The following is a 14,012-nucleotide window of genomic DNA, read 5'->3' on the forward strand; positions in this document are numbered from 1 at the left end:
ACACTATTTTTACCAGAAGAAGCACAGGCAGATACATTCTTGTGAAGTCTGTCATATAGAAAAGTAGGCTTGTGTGAATAGTGAATTTTTGGTTCGAAGCGAATAGTGATTTTGGTAGAATAACTTCGAATCAAATTATAATGGTATGTATGACATAAAAAAAGGGAATATTTATCATGAACCAACTAACATGCACAATATTTCTTTTGAATTGAAATAGGGGCTCTACGCAAATGTCATTTTATTTTCGTTCAAAGGAAGTCAAAACAACCTTTAGTAGTTTTGGTAGAATGCGAGTGATAACCTGTAAGATACTTAAAGTTTTAAAATTTATTATACTTAAAGCATAAAAGCCATCATAACAAGCCTAATAAAATGAAGAATTGATTTGAGGGTAACATGCTCCTTTAAAGGGGCCCTGCAACACTTTTTTCAAATCGCCATGGAGCCAGTAAGCATCTTTGTTGTCTCACAAATTTACAGCTACAAAGTTTCTAGAATCAGTCCAGTACAAGCGGAGCTCCAAAAATTTGTCTCATGCTGCAATTGCATTCTCTCTGCTTGTCCCAACGAAATAGCTTGAAGCGAAGCAGGGAGGAATGGCACGGCGAAAGAAAATATTTCTCACGCACCTCGTGACCACCTCTTTTTTTTTCTTCGAATACGCGGCTTTTCAGTGCAATCGTGCACGTACTCGTGGACTAGCGGCGGCCCCAGTAACTGCGAGTGTGCCATGCTCAAATCAGCCAATGCCTGTGACCAGAGCCGTATATTCCATCTTGGCTGTGACAAATGATTTCTGAGCTTGTAGTGTCATTTGCGAAGGAAATAAAGCAGTTTTTATCTTTAAACATTTATTGTGAATTACAGACTATGTGCTGTGCTACAATATTTGTCTCGCGTGTTCTCGGTAGCCTCGACTACTGATCGGCAGCGTTTTCTGACCATGTTCAGCAAGTGTTGCAGGGCCCCTTTAAATTTGAAGTGGGGACTTCACGACAAAGCGAATTTTTTTTTTTTAGTAAGTGTTTTCACTGCTTAGCACCCCTACATTGCAGCGAAACCACCTTTATAGGCAATGACATGCGGGTTATTATACACCTATTTGTTCACTGTGAATACTTCGAAAATATTTGATAATTTCAATTCGAATCGAAGTGAATTTGAATAGTCAACTATTCATTCGAATATTCGAAGCATATTCGCACAAGCCTAACGAAAAGGCATTTATAGTAAACAGGGGAAATTGCAATCCATGTACAACTGTGTGTTATTCAGCCACCAATAGAGCCGTAAGAGCTGTTTGTTTTAAATATGTCAGTGGTACCTCTGTGAAACTGAAATATGCTAAGCCTACTCCATATGATGGCCATCAGCCGGGCTCTGCGCCGGTGGACAAACTAGCTTATACATGACAGAGTGAGTAATTGCAACTTAGCTTGAACATAGAGAGTAAACTGACACCACGCTGTCTGTTTTCTGTCTACTTTCTCATGAAGTCGTGCTTGTTCTCTCTGTCTGAATGCTAATCAACTAGCCCGCCAACATTTTTTTAGTTGATACATTCACTTCTTTATGCTGAACATGCCCTAATAACATTTAGAGGGCATATGTATGTTAATTTAGCAGATCGTGTTGCACATCTGCGCATCTTTGTTGTAAATGGAATTCTTGTCAATTCGAACAAATCATTTCAGTCCCTTAACGTTCATTGACCAAGGTTCTTCTGTCGTACAAACACTGTAATCTTTATGCACCACGGCTTCTACAAGGTGCAGGAGAATGTTTTTTTCTTAAGTGGCTATGTGGTTGATTGTTACTGCATACTTTCAAAGGGAATGCCACTAAAGATCATTATCAGAATTTATTTTCTGTGGCAGTTCAATATTACAGTTCCTATAAAACTGTAAATGGCATGATAGAACCTGGCGGCATAATTTATGTCCTTTTCACTTGCTGCAACATCTCACGGCATGTTATAGGCAATTGTTGGTTTCAAAGTGAAGCTTCTCTGCCTAAAAAATTTGCATTCTATGTGTGACCAGAAAGAAAAAAAAGACACCTTTGCGTGTGCGGAAATGCGGATGAATATAAATAAGGCCCTCAAAGGTGTGCCACCCACATGTGTACTTGTATGCACCATTTGCCAATAATTGGTGCTCCCTCGATCATAGGCTTGCTGGTGATCAGCTGTTTCTGATACGGCAATCTGATCTTTTATCGAAGTTATCGATGTGACCTGTCGTATCACATTGCCTTGTTTCATTGTTGTTGCCTGTATATGAACGCAGTGTTGCAATACTACAGTGCGACGGTAGAGTTGCACGGCTAAACAAGTGCATGATAGTCTGATTCTCGGCATGAAGGAAGGAAACGGTTAGGAGGCGGCATTGCATAAAGAAAGCAAGTGAAGTGGCATGTCAGGCACGCACATACCAAGCTTTACTTGCCCTCCATTTTCCTGATAGGACACAAGCTCATCAATATTTTTAATTTCTTTAGGCAGTCATGAAAAATGCCTGTATTTCTTTGGCATGAGCTCTTATTTTATCATACCTCCTCTAAGTTGGAATAGATGTGGCTTCATCATCGGGAGTTAATTTTCACTCCAGCAATCTTTTTTAAACCTTCTTGGCTGGTGTGTATTGTGCCACTGGTAGTTAGCTGTACACAAGTCTTGTAGGGTGGTAGAACGCTACTAAAAAGTCTTCTTTCGAAGTTTCCTTCTGATGTCTCCTTCCGAAGTACAAGTTTGGAGTGGCTCAGTCTTAAAATACTCCCCTGTCAAGCGCTGTCATTCAATTGCAGTAACAAGTGTTATATTTATTTTTTGCTAACCATGTAGGATAGCTCTGAGACACCTGCAGTGGCAGCACACGTTATCACCACACCTACTTAACGGGACAGGTCCAATCACCACTCATGAAACTAATGGATGCCGATTAATTCAGACAAAACTCAAACCATGCGTATGGGTAGAGACTAGGTGTTCAGAGGACTAACTGCACAGTTTAGCCACCTTGCTTGGCATGTAATAGCTGATAACGGCTGTGTCTTGCTTGTGCAGTCCCTGGAAGAGTTATGCAAGGTGGCACTGCCCGTAGCCGAGGGCAGCACAGGAGGCCAGATACCTGATCTGCAGAGCCTGTGGGAAGTTCTGCATGAGCCACTATGCCGTGCTTGGACCAATTTTTTGGATCTTGAGCGCAAGAGTGGCTACACGCGAGAAGTCATGCAGACGCAGATGCAGACTGTCAGCCAGGTAAGGGCACCCAAATACCAGTGAAGTCGGCGCTGGTTTTACCCACATTTGACCCGATTTGCTGCTTTTTCGATGCTGCATTGTCAGCTTCAGTAAGTTTTCTTGTAGCGCACGTAAACAACAGGAAGAAAAAAAAAGCAAATATAGACAGAGTGCTAACTTCCATGTGGAAGTTAGTGCTCTGGGGTGTCGGAAGGTTTTGACCTCCCTTATGTTCATATGGAGAAGGGGGGGGGGGGGGGGGGACACGACACACTCCTTGCAAGTATCCTCCCTTGAGATTTGTCTTTTTGACAAATCTTGACAATCAAGTATAGCACATTCAGTTTTTATATATAATTGTTATTTTGTTGTGCGTACCTGTGCTCAACCAGTTTCAGAGAAGACTCAACAGAACAATTTGATTCTGTGAGTCGGGAATCCATAATAGTTTTCAAACTCTTATTTCAGAGTATACTTTTAATTCTAATATATATCAATAAGTAAGACTTCTATTTATAAAAAAAAAACGGCCATCAGCTTGTGTATTCCCTGGTGATTTTTCTGGATTTATGCTGCTAGAAGGGGGCTGATAAATTAAGAACCTCATTGATAAATATTTCATTGGAAACATATTTTTTCCCTAGTGCTTCAGTCATTGGAAGACTGAAATTTCTATCTTCTATGTGGTTACAGACACTGCTATGCTTTCACTACATTTTGCACTAGTGCTCTTATTCTTGGATTTAGAATGTCTTAGCAAGTATAATTTCATATAATATACATGTATATACTTTGTTTTGTCTATAAATGCCAGAAGCAGGAGAAAAACCTTTGTGGAATTTGAAAAACCATCTAGTCAGCACCTTAAGATGGAGAAATGCTTACACATTTCGAGCTTTATAGCATTGATGGAACTTACAGTATGAGTGTATTATCTTTGTTTTTATTTTTTTCTCCCCTTAGAAACTTCAAAAAGTGACTGGTGGACTCTCAAGGCTTGCGAGCCGAAAGATCAAGAGGGAGCAAGCTCCCAAGGTGCCTCTGAGCACCATGACTAGCCAGGCAAGCCTGCATCTTTTTTGTTTTGTATGTGGCGTGTGTGTAGAGTATGGCACAAATCAAGGTAAATCTATTTGATTGGGTTAATTATGTAGATGCTACGGTGACTAATTAAGTAATGAGTAAAATTTTTAATTTGTTTAGTGATGACCTTGCTAAGACAGAAATTAATTTATGTGTTAAACTTGTCAATCTTTCTATCTTCACTGTTTTACCCTTTCATTTCATTTGTCCTTTCAAGGAGGTGGAAATGTGGACACAAGTTCACGTTTCCATTGTACAAGAGCTCGTCGACTTGCAATTAAAGCGTCATCAGCAGGTCAGTATGTTAGTTTCACCGTTTGTGCAAGGCTAAGATCGTTGAAAACTTTCTTTCTGTGACTTTTTGTCTGGGTGAAGTGACTGTTTCACTATGATCGGACTGTGGAGGTCAGTGGCAACAGATTAGAGCAAAATTAATTATTTTAATGTGTCATAATGCCTGTAAAATATACATGTCTTCGTGAAACAGTCCTTGTCACTTGTTTCAACAATTAGTTTTCTCTACTGTCCCTGCTTTCCTTTTCTTCTTGTTCACTTGTGCGTGATGAAGTTTACTGAGCAGCGTAGTTATGAATAGGTGCCTGCCTACTGCTTTAACCCTTTCAGTCAAAAATTATTATGATGCCCTGTGAGAAACATCAAATTCGCATGGCATAATTTTAAGGTACTAAGTATTACATTCCAAGTAAAAAAATGAATGAAATAATTGTTTTGTGTGAGCTATAGTAATTAACAGTAATGAGTGTATCACTAATTATCCAATTATTTTGTCGCCAGTCAGCTTTAGTTTTTGAATAAAAATAATCCACTATTAGACCCGAAATGTTTTCATTTGTTGTTGTTGTTGTTAAACTTGTTTCGAGCGAAGGAAAAATGTATGTTTCACGTTCGTCCAGAAACGCGTGACATCGAACATGGTAGTGTATCCAGCAAAGTGGCCCTCTGCTGCAATACGCAGCATAATAAAGTTAAATGGTCACCAGTTGTCCACCAAGGATGCATGCCTGAATGTGCACACACCAAATTTCAAACCATTTGATGAAACACGTGGTGCGTGACATGTCATTGAAGTTGGAGTGTACATTTGTACACACTGTGACTGAAGGGTCAATTGCATGATGAATTCTCAAACTTGTGATACTCACTATTGAGTCATTAAAAACCTGAGCCTAGGCAGCCCATGAGTGTAAAGCCTGTCTTCCTTTTTGTGGTTAATGTTGTGATGCAGAGTCAACAGCATCTTCTGAAGGATGTCTTTGAGGACTGGCTGCAGACCGAGTCAGAGCTGACTCAGGAGCGGGGTCTGTGGGGCCCAGTAGAGGGATCTGCTTTAGACAAGTGGATGCTTGACATGACTGAAGGTATTGATGCATCACGCCTCTACTTATCTATAGGTTCTCATTTGCCTTCAGGGAATCATGATGTCGTTGCTGCTGTAATTGTGGGAGAGGCTCTATGTGATTGGCATGTGCACCATTTTCTGTGCATCAACAGTGTTGGAGAAGAGATGTGCACATTTACACCTATGCCTAGGACCTTCATTCTGAAGTTTTGCCAATTTCTCTTTTACACTTAATGGATGTCACAGCTTAAAGGCTTATAGACTTGCTGTTAAGAATTAAAATGCATAAATTTTGGTTGGGACCATGTAATATTTCAATTAAAGTAGTTTTGCTCAAGAAAAGCAATTTTATATTGCAAAAAGAAAAGAACTTTTATGGAAATGTATGTAAGAAATTGATGTATGTGGTAGAGATTAGAACACAAGTACAGCTGTTGATGTGGTGCAGCAAGCATTATTACATCAAAGACATATACCTAAGAAAAACATGGCACAAACAGACGCTTGAAAAATTGTTCTGTGCCAAGTGCAGCAAAATCATCTTGCCTCACCAACGCATTTTTTTTTTTTTTGCATGTAAGAGTTATCCCATCATCATTCTTCAAGTGGCATTGGAAAGTTACTACCTAAAATATTCATCTCTAAGAATTGTTCATGCTTGATATTTATAAGATTAACATGGGCTTGTAATGCATGCACTTCTTTGCTCCTTGCTTTCCGAGTGGTATCCCAAAGGATATCATTGACATCAAATTCTGTCTGGCTAGCGCATAGCCTCAAGAGCAAGTCGTTGATGCACCATGGAGTCTAGTCACGTGCACTGCCCCCTCAAAACTTGAGAAGGGTATATGTAATTTTCATACAGCTTCTTTGTGATGTGAGATGAAGATGCTCTACTGTAGTCATGCTATGTGCCATTTCTTTCTCTTGACGGAAAATGTTGTCTGACAAGACTCATGGGTGCGTCAGTGACCATCTTTGGGTTTCGGCTCTGAAAGTGAGGGTAGATGAAGACGGTGTTGTCCATTTGCTTGCCCGTAGTATGGTTTCTAGATCTGAAGCATACATCTTGAAGTTTTGAAGACATCCTATTCTGCATAAGAGGGCTAATCTGATTTAGAAACCAGTGATGAAAGGATTTTTTACGTCCTGTTGTGTACTCACTTTTCACTGTGATGCCAATAAGGCTGTACCCTTTTTAATGTGTTGCCAAGGAATCTAGTCTGAGGCAGTGCCAAGAAAGTAAGAATAATTGTAATAAATTACTTTTTTCTTTCACATTTCATAAAATGGTGTTTGATTAACATTAGCCTCCCTTTTCTTCTGGTCCTGACTGCATTGCAGTGCTCCATATCTCCACCAGTACTGAAAACAGCACTTTGTCGTGTCATTCTGTTGCCTACCTTGGTTATCGGTGACTATGGAAGAATTTCAAAAGGAACACAGAAAGTGATTAGTCATAACCGGCAAGCACTTGCACTGTAAACGCAAATCTGTGAGTCAGGAGGTTTTAACCCTCAGTCACTACACTCACATAAAGCATGACCGTTATGGAGCAAATTTCCAGCATCCAAGCAGTGCCCTTCATCCAACGTTAAAATTCTTAATGAGCACCTGTGATGTTGCATGGCCAGGCATTTTTATTGACACTGGTGGTGTGCAATATGCGGAAACCTGCTCGAGCCATTTAGCAGCAGGGGTTGATTCTGGCCAATGCCTTGTGGGATTGGTGGCAGTGGCGTTCACACAAACATTAGAGTACGCTGGCTCCCACAGTTTTTTCCTCTTTTTTTTTTCCACATCATTACCATTTTTTCGTGTTCACACATTGCAAAAGTAGAAGTGAACACACAAAAGGTACAGAGCCAGTCATCACGTGGTTTTGCATTTCTTGACAGTGATGAGATGATTATTCACTACAGTGTAGCAAAAATGTGGTGGTGTGCATGATCTCTCTACATGCAGACTTTATGGCATAAATAGAACACCACACCTGGAGAGCAACAAGCTCATGCTTTTGTCAGCACTTCCTTTGTTTTCTAGTGCGCTATCATGCCGGTCACAAAGGGTGTCTCGATTTAACCAGCATGACCGGCATGTGTGGACATGGAACGTTAAGTTGCTTCAATATTGCTAATTCCTGCATGCTAAAATGAAGCATTCCTGATTGTGCTCTATATGCTTTGGAGTATCCAGCCATATGTCAACACTGTATGCATTATAACTGGTGCTCTCCTTGCACTTTGTCCTATAAGCTGCTAAATGTTTAGTTTAATTTTCTTTTTCTTGTTCAAACACCATTCAGTCTTTGTAAAAAGTAATTCTATTTGTGAAATCATCATGTAAATGTTTATGTAAGTGCAAATTTTTATGAAATTTAGTCTGAATATAAGAGTGCATTCTAACCCCATATCCCCACTTTAAAATTTCGATAGGCAAAAGTGAGAAATTTGCCTCCTACCGTTCTGTAGTACAAACATGTAGCTTTAGTTTGGCAACTGTGGCTCGGGAATTTCTGGACACAGAGTGTTGTTTGATTGCACTTTTTTGAAGTAATATTCTGGTATGGAGCCATGATTGCTTTACTTAACTTTTATATTGCTTTTGTGCAATTTTGATGCCCAGCCTGATTTACTCAGCTTGGTAATTTAATTAACATTTAGTTTACCTTTCCCACCAAGGCTCTCCTTTCCAGAGGACTTTTTTTTTTATGTAAAGTGCACAACGTAGCTCATTCGGAACAGTGCAGAGCCTAGGTTATGTATGCCACTGAGGTGAAATTATTTTGTTGTACTTTGCAGACCATAGATCTGTAAATTCATACCTGCAATGTATGTTTAATAATGCTGGGTGTTCACATGCATGAAAGAAAAGGTACATACCGTATTTGCTCACGTAGTGAACCCACCTTTTTTTTTTTTTTTTTAGAAAAGTTTACGCCATATTGGGGCAAGGGTTCGTTTCGCGGAAGAAAGAAAAAGTCACGGGAGTTACGACAGTGAAAATTTCGCCTGGCGACTTTGCTTATTTTGGCCCGATAAACGCGCGACAAAGCTTTTTTTGTAGCCAGAAGCTCTTTTTTTTTTCCTCCCCTAACGAAAGCGCACGAACCGACGCTGAAGTGTTGTCCAGCCGCTTGGTTCCCATGCTACAGCGCATGCTGTTCGTAACCCGCCGTGTAGCTATTGTATCGCCCAAAGGCGCCCTGCGCAGCAGGTGTCCCAAAAAAGGTTCACATTGACAAACCCCAGAACGAAAACACATTGTCGGATGGCGGCACACAAATGTTGCGGTAGACGTTGTGGGGGCACGACGCGCCGTCGTCATGGTTGCACTTTGCATGGCCTCCGAGATAGGCGAGCGTGCGGCGTGTTTCTATGCCGCGCGCCCACCATTTCAGAGGCCACGTGCTTTGTTTTTGTGCTTGTGTGGCACTATCAGCAAAGAGGTTTCTTCTGCATTCGACAGATGGCGCTTTGCCGCAAAAGGAGCGACTTTCAAATTTTCATTAACGTCGTCCGCGCTCGTGCTGCTCGCAACTGTTTAGTATGTTTTCTAAAATATGTTTTCACTTCTATTGCGTTGTTATTTTGTGATATAATGGCTTGCCCCGCCGCGGTGGTCTAGTGGCTAAGGTACTCGGCTGCTGACCCGCAGGTCCGGGTTCAGATCCCGGCTGCGGTGGCTGCACTTCTGATGGAGGCGGAAATGTAGGCCCGTGTGCTCAGATTTCGGTGCATGTTAAAGAACCCCAGGTGGTCAAAATTTCCGGAGCCCTTTACTACAGTGTCTCTCAATCATATGGCGGTTTTGGGATGTTAAACCCCACATATTATATCATGTTATATAATGCCTTGGTTTAATGTTTTGATGGTCAACGACACTGGCTATCATATCAAAACAAAATGAACAGATGCACTAAACAAAGTTTTTTATTTTTTCCGAAGGACCAAGGTGGGGGGTGGGGTTATTGGGCTTATTATGCTTGTGAGTTCAATACGCGAGTAAATGCAATAACTTTGGATCCTGCCAGGTAAATAAGATTTCCGCTGTATCACTTGTGTTTGTCTCCTAATTTGTGTTCCTCTTTTCAATCACGTGGTGTCACTCACATTTTAGCACATTCTATTCATGCACCAATCACCTAGTGGTATTGTCGACATATTCAACAAGGCAGCAGGTGTCTGCTTTGCTGACAATGGCAGTCAAAAGGCGCGTTGTAGAAAATAAAAATAATTAAACAATTTAGTGTGCTTATTGGGTGGAAGAAAGAACACTTGTGTGCACAGGGACAACTACATAGGTAAGCAGGCTATATAGGCATGAAGACTGCACTTTAAACATTCATGTGCTTCTTTAGGTCTCGCTTTCTGTCTGCTGCAATCCCTCTAAGAGAGAGTAACGCACTTCGAGCACTTCCTTTTGTCTGTTTTACTTTTATTTGGAGAAACCACTTAAGCCCTTGAATATAATGTTTTTGCTCCATAGTAAGCTCATTTATTGAAAAGCACTTTGTTCCTGCAGCTGGGCCATGTCGTATGCGCAAGAAGATGGTGAAGAATGACCTATTCTATCTACATTATCCATATCGACCTGATGTGGAAGGAGGGGAGAATGTGAGTAACGTGTAGCTCTTTTATTAAATTTATTTTTAGGCAAAGCACTTTGCATATCTTATATCCGAAGGCAAGGTCATATTCGAGGCCATCTATGGTCAAGAATTTCGTCGCCGACTCGCACACAACCCTAATGAAGAGAGCTTCATTCTCGAAACTTTTGGTTATTAACTTCATTGTTTAGGACAGTACCCTCATACAACCATCATTTTGTAGCAAAACAGAACAGACTCATTGATTCTGTACTGGCATCAAAGTTGTAGAGCCATCAAAGGCACCAAAGTAGTAACTGGCAAAATAGTAATGTGAATACCCTCTCTGATAAGTCCCAGTTTTCCCTGAGGAAGGAACCAAGTCGGTACCGAAACGTCGAGTTTCTTCAAAACCTTTAAGCTGGAGTTTATATCATTTCCCAGTTTTCAAAGCCAACCAGACAGACATCTGTCGAATGTTTACATTCAAGGTTACATTCACATGACATGCCCATGCCAGGTCATGCACGCAAGCAGGGTTGTGTTGTTTTCACATTTTCTGTAATGCACTGCCTGTTTCTGTGGCATGAATCCCTATATGCGTGTATGTTTGGAGAGGCTGCCATTAATCATGTATCCTTACCACGATACACAAAATCACACCACTGGAACTGCTCTAAGGGACGATATACCAAAAACACGCCAAGCATTGTGAATGCTGGCACCGGCACGATGAGAGAACAGCGAGAAAATCAACGCAAACAAAATGGAAGCAGCTTAGTCTCGCATCTTGCTCGATACGTTGTTAAAAAAATAATGCTCATGGATTCAATTTGTATGTTTTAATATTTCTGTCAACCTTCATACTTTTATTCAGGCAATAAATCGCTAAAAAACACATGCGACCTCGAATAATTCTCGCAGTGTTAAGGAACGCCTTAACGTACGGAGGACCATTGTTTGTTGTATACGTCACTGCTATGTTGGGGCGCGCGCCCGTGCGATGAAGGTCAAGTGGGGTCTAGTATGACATTTCACCTTTTTCTGGTGCCCGTAACATTGCAAACCTTGGCAGATGAGGTTGTGAGCGCTCAGTGCATGCATTCCTCTTGCTTGATCAAAATGATCAAACCTGGGGAAAGGTCCTTTAAGGTGTTCACAGGCAGAAGAAAAATTTACCCTGTGTGGTTGGTTATACCAAGTTAATTAATACGAGGCAAAAAGACCCTTCTGGCCTATTAGCACTCTGGCTATTTGCTTTGTATTGCTCTGTATTGCCCTTCTCAGCCGTGCCGAAAAGGCAAAGACCCAGGAATGCAATTATTCGACCGTGGACATTTAACTCACCGGGATAGACTAAAAAAGGAGAGACCGTATTCTGCAAACCCTGCAGGAAAAAAAATGCATGGCTATGCTAAACCATTGGCACCTTTGTAGCATGATAAAATGAAACATTTCTGTTTGCTTTCCAGTCATCGACACAGACCTCACACATATATCTTTGAAAATTTGAATTTAGTTAAAGTTTATTGTGCCTATATTTATGAATTTGGGGCATAAAACAGTGTCTCGCCCGCCTATTTTTGGAGCCTAAAACCCGATTTTTTAATGTCTGTAAATCCGGCCTCTGGTTATCACCCGCGACCGCTAATAGCCCCTTCCTAACCTTAGTAACCTTAGGACACCGAGTACTGTGACAAAGGTGATGTAATGTGTCCTTTGTGGTTATTTTCTTACCATGAAAGTTTTGATTGCTTGAGGTTTATTCGGGAGGTTTGCTCAGCATCTCTTTTGTGTAAATCAAAAAGTTGGCCAATGTGCACATCCCCAATAATCGTTCATGGTGATGTTGCAAGGCCTAGTTCCTTCGCCAAGACCTTTCTGTTCTAGTCCTCATCTATCTTTCACCCGATGTCTATTGTGAGAACATGGCTTGCATTGTCGTTGCAGGCACGTGCAAACACAATACAAGACTGCTGCTTCAAGCAAAAACAGCAGTACATCAGTAGATCAGGGTGGCAAAAAAAATGGGGATGCCAATTCCATATTTAATCTAAATATGAAGACGCATTAGGGCTTCCGAGATTTGTGTGCGCAATTTGCTGTCTTCCATGGCAACGTGGGCAGTACCTGTTCAAATCTGCGTGGTAACGTACGTTTGTATCAAATGTTGCAGGGTGATAAACAGTTCGCAACAACTTTACTCCATTACATTTCAGAATGGGTCTTGGCTGGGACTACAAAAAAAAAAAATTTATCCCACTGAAATTCGTACGAGCCATAATCATATCACTGAGGTATTACACACCTTATCATCTAAGTGCCAATCGAAAAGTGAAGTACCATATTTACTTGCATAATCCTCGCACCCCCCACATAGGCCAAGAAAAATACAATTTTTTTTTTCCTCGAGTAATTATCGCATCCCCGAAAACTGCCGCAATAATGTCGTCTGCTCGTTCCAGCCACTGATGATGATAGCGCGCGCCATCTCTTAAGCATCAAGCGTACTATTGCACGGAAATTCAATTCAATCCAAGCCAAGCCGAAGTGGCCAGTGCCCGTTGCGGCGTGTTTTGTATGTTGTGTCGGTAATCTTGGCACGTTATGGGGCGATCCTGAAGCCACACGGCTGCTTCAAGATGCAAGTGATAGATCATGCGTTAAACAACGGCAACAGGGCCACCAGTAGGCCCTTCGGAGCCTACGAGTCTTGTGTTCGCTACTGGTGACGGCAGCTGAAAGCCACCAAGACGTGTTGGGCCTGCTGTGTGGCTAAAGCTAGGATTGATGGTAAACTTAATTACTTCAGAAGGAAACTGTAGACGATTCTGTTTCATAGCCATCAGCCCAATACTGACGTCCTACGCTTACCTTTTGAGGGCTGCTGTTGAGCACCGACCGCTACCGCTACGCCCGCAACACCCACAAGCTTCGCATATGGTATTGTAATTCTCGACTATTTGCTTCCAGTTTTTGTGTCTCAAATAAATCTTGCCTTGTGTTGAACCTCTGCTTTTATTGTTGAGGTAAGTTCTAATTAGTACTTCTTAAAGCTTGCTGTAAGTTGCTGGTGTGAGAATCCCGATTTGCGACCACTTCGTTTTCTTTTTCGCTCTCTGCGTTTCCGTGGAAAGTTTTCTCCGCGTAATTCTCGCACCCCCCAACTTTGCATCGGTTTTCTGGCAAAAAAAAGTGCGAGGATTATGCGAGTAAATACTGTAATCGCCTTATCAATAAAGACAAGAACACGATCATTTTTTTTTTTTCAATTATGTCATTTTGGTTTGCAGCTACAATGGTAATTTTGATATCGTGCATATGGTTCACTGCTGACTACATCCAGAAACTTTAGCAATACACTCAAACCTCGTTATAACAAAGTTAAGGGGAGCCACAATTATTTCGTTATATCTATTATTTCGTTATATCCATTATAACAGTTTGTGGCAAACGATGCTCAGATGTGCGCACACCTATAAGCATACAAAAAAAGGAAACTGCCTCGCGGCCCGATGTACCACTACGTGACCACACGTGCGATGGAAAATAAATACAGTCAAACCTCATTAATTCGAACACGCTTAATTCGAACTTGCGGTTAATTCGAACTCACGCTGAAGTCCCGTCAAAGCTATGTGTATTTCAATGGGTGAAAACGCACTGTAATTCGAACGCGCAAGCACTTGCGATGGTTAATTCGAACATACCGCGCTCCGAAAATGCTCTCAGCACCA

General features: G+C 41.3%; 1 protein-coding gene across 2 annotated transcripts in view; it reads left to right on the forward strand.

Annotated features, from left to right (window-relative positions):
• The window catches only part of bchs (WD repeat and FYVE domain containing 3 bchs), a 227,185-nt gene that overhangs the window by 125,925 nt on the left and 87,248 nt on the right, over positions 1–14,012 (forward strand). For both annotated transcript variants that reach the window (XM_037413472.2, XM_037413474.2), the window contains exons 42-46: positions 3,068–3,262; positions 4,208–4,306; positions 4,545–4,622; positions 5,574–5,706; positions 10,212–10,303. In XM_037413472.2, coding sequence (XP_037269369.2) covers positions 3,068–3,262; positions 4,208–4,306; positions 4,545–4,622; positions 5,574–5,706; positions 10,212–10,303 — 597 coding nt within the window. The remainder of the gene's footprint in view (positions 1–3,067; positions 3,263–4,207; positions 4,307–4,544; positions 4,623–5,573; positions 5,707–10,211; positions 10,304–14,012) is intronic.

The sequence above is a fragment of the Rhipicephalus microplus genome, chromosome X, assembly GCF_043290135.1.
Source record: "Rhipicephalus microplus isolate Deutch F79 chromosome X, USDA_Rmic, whole genome shotgun sequence".
Lineage (NCBI taxonomy): Eukaryota > Metazoa > Arthropoda > Arachnida > Ixodida > Ixodidae > Rhipicephalus > Rhipicephalus microplus.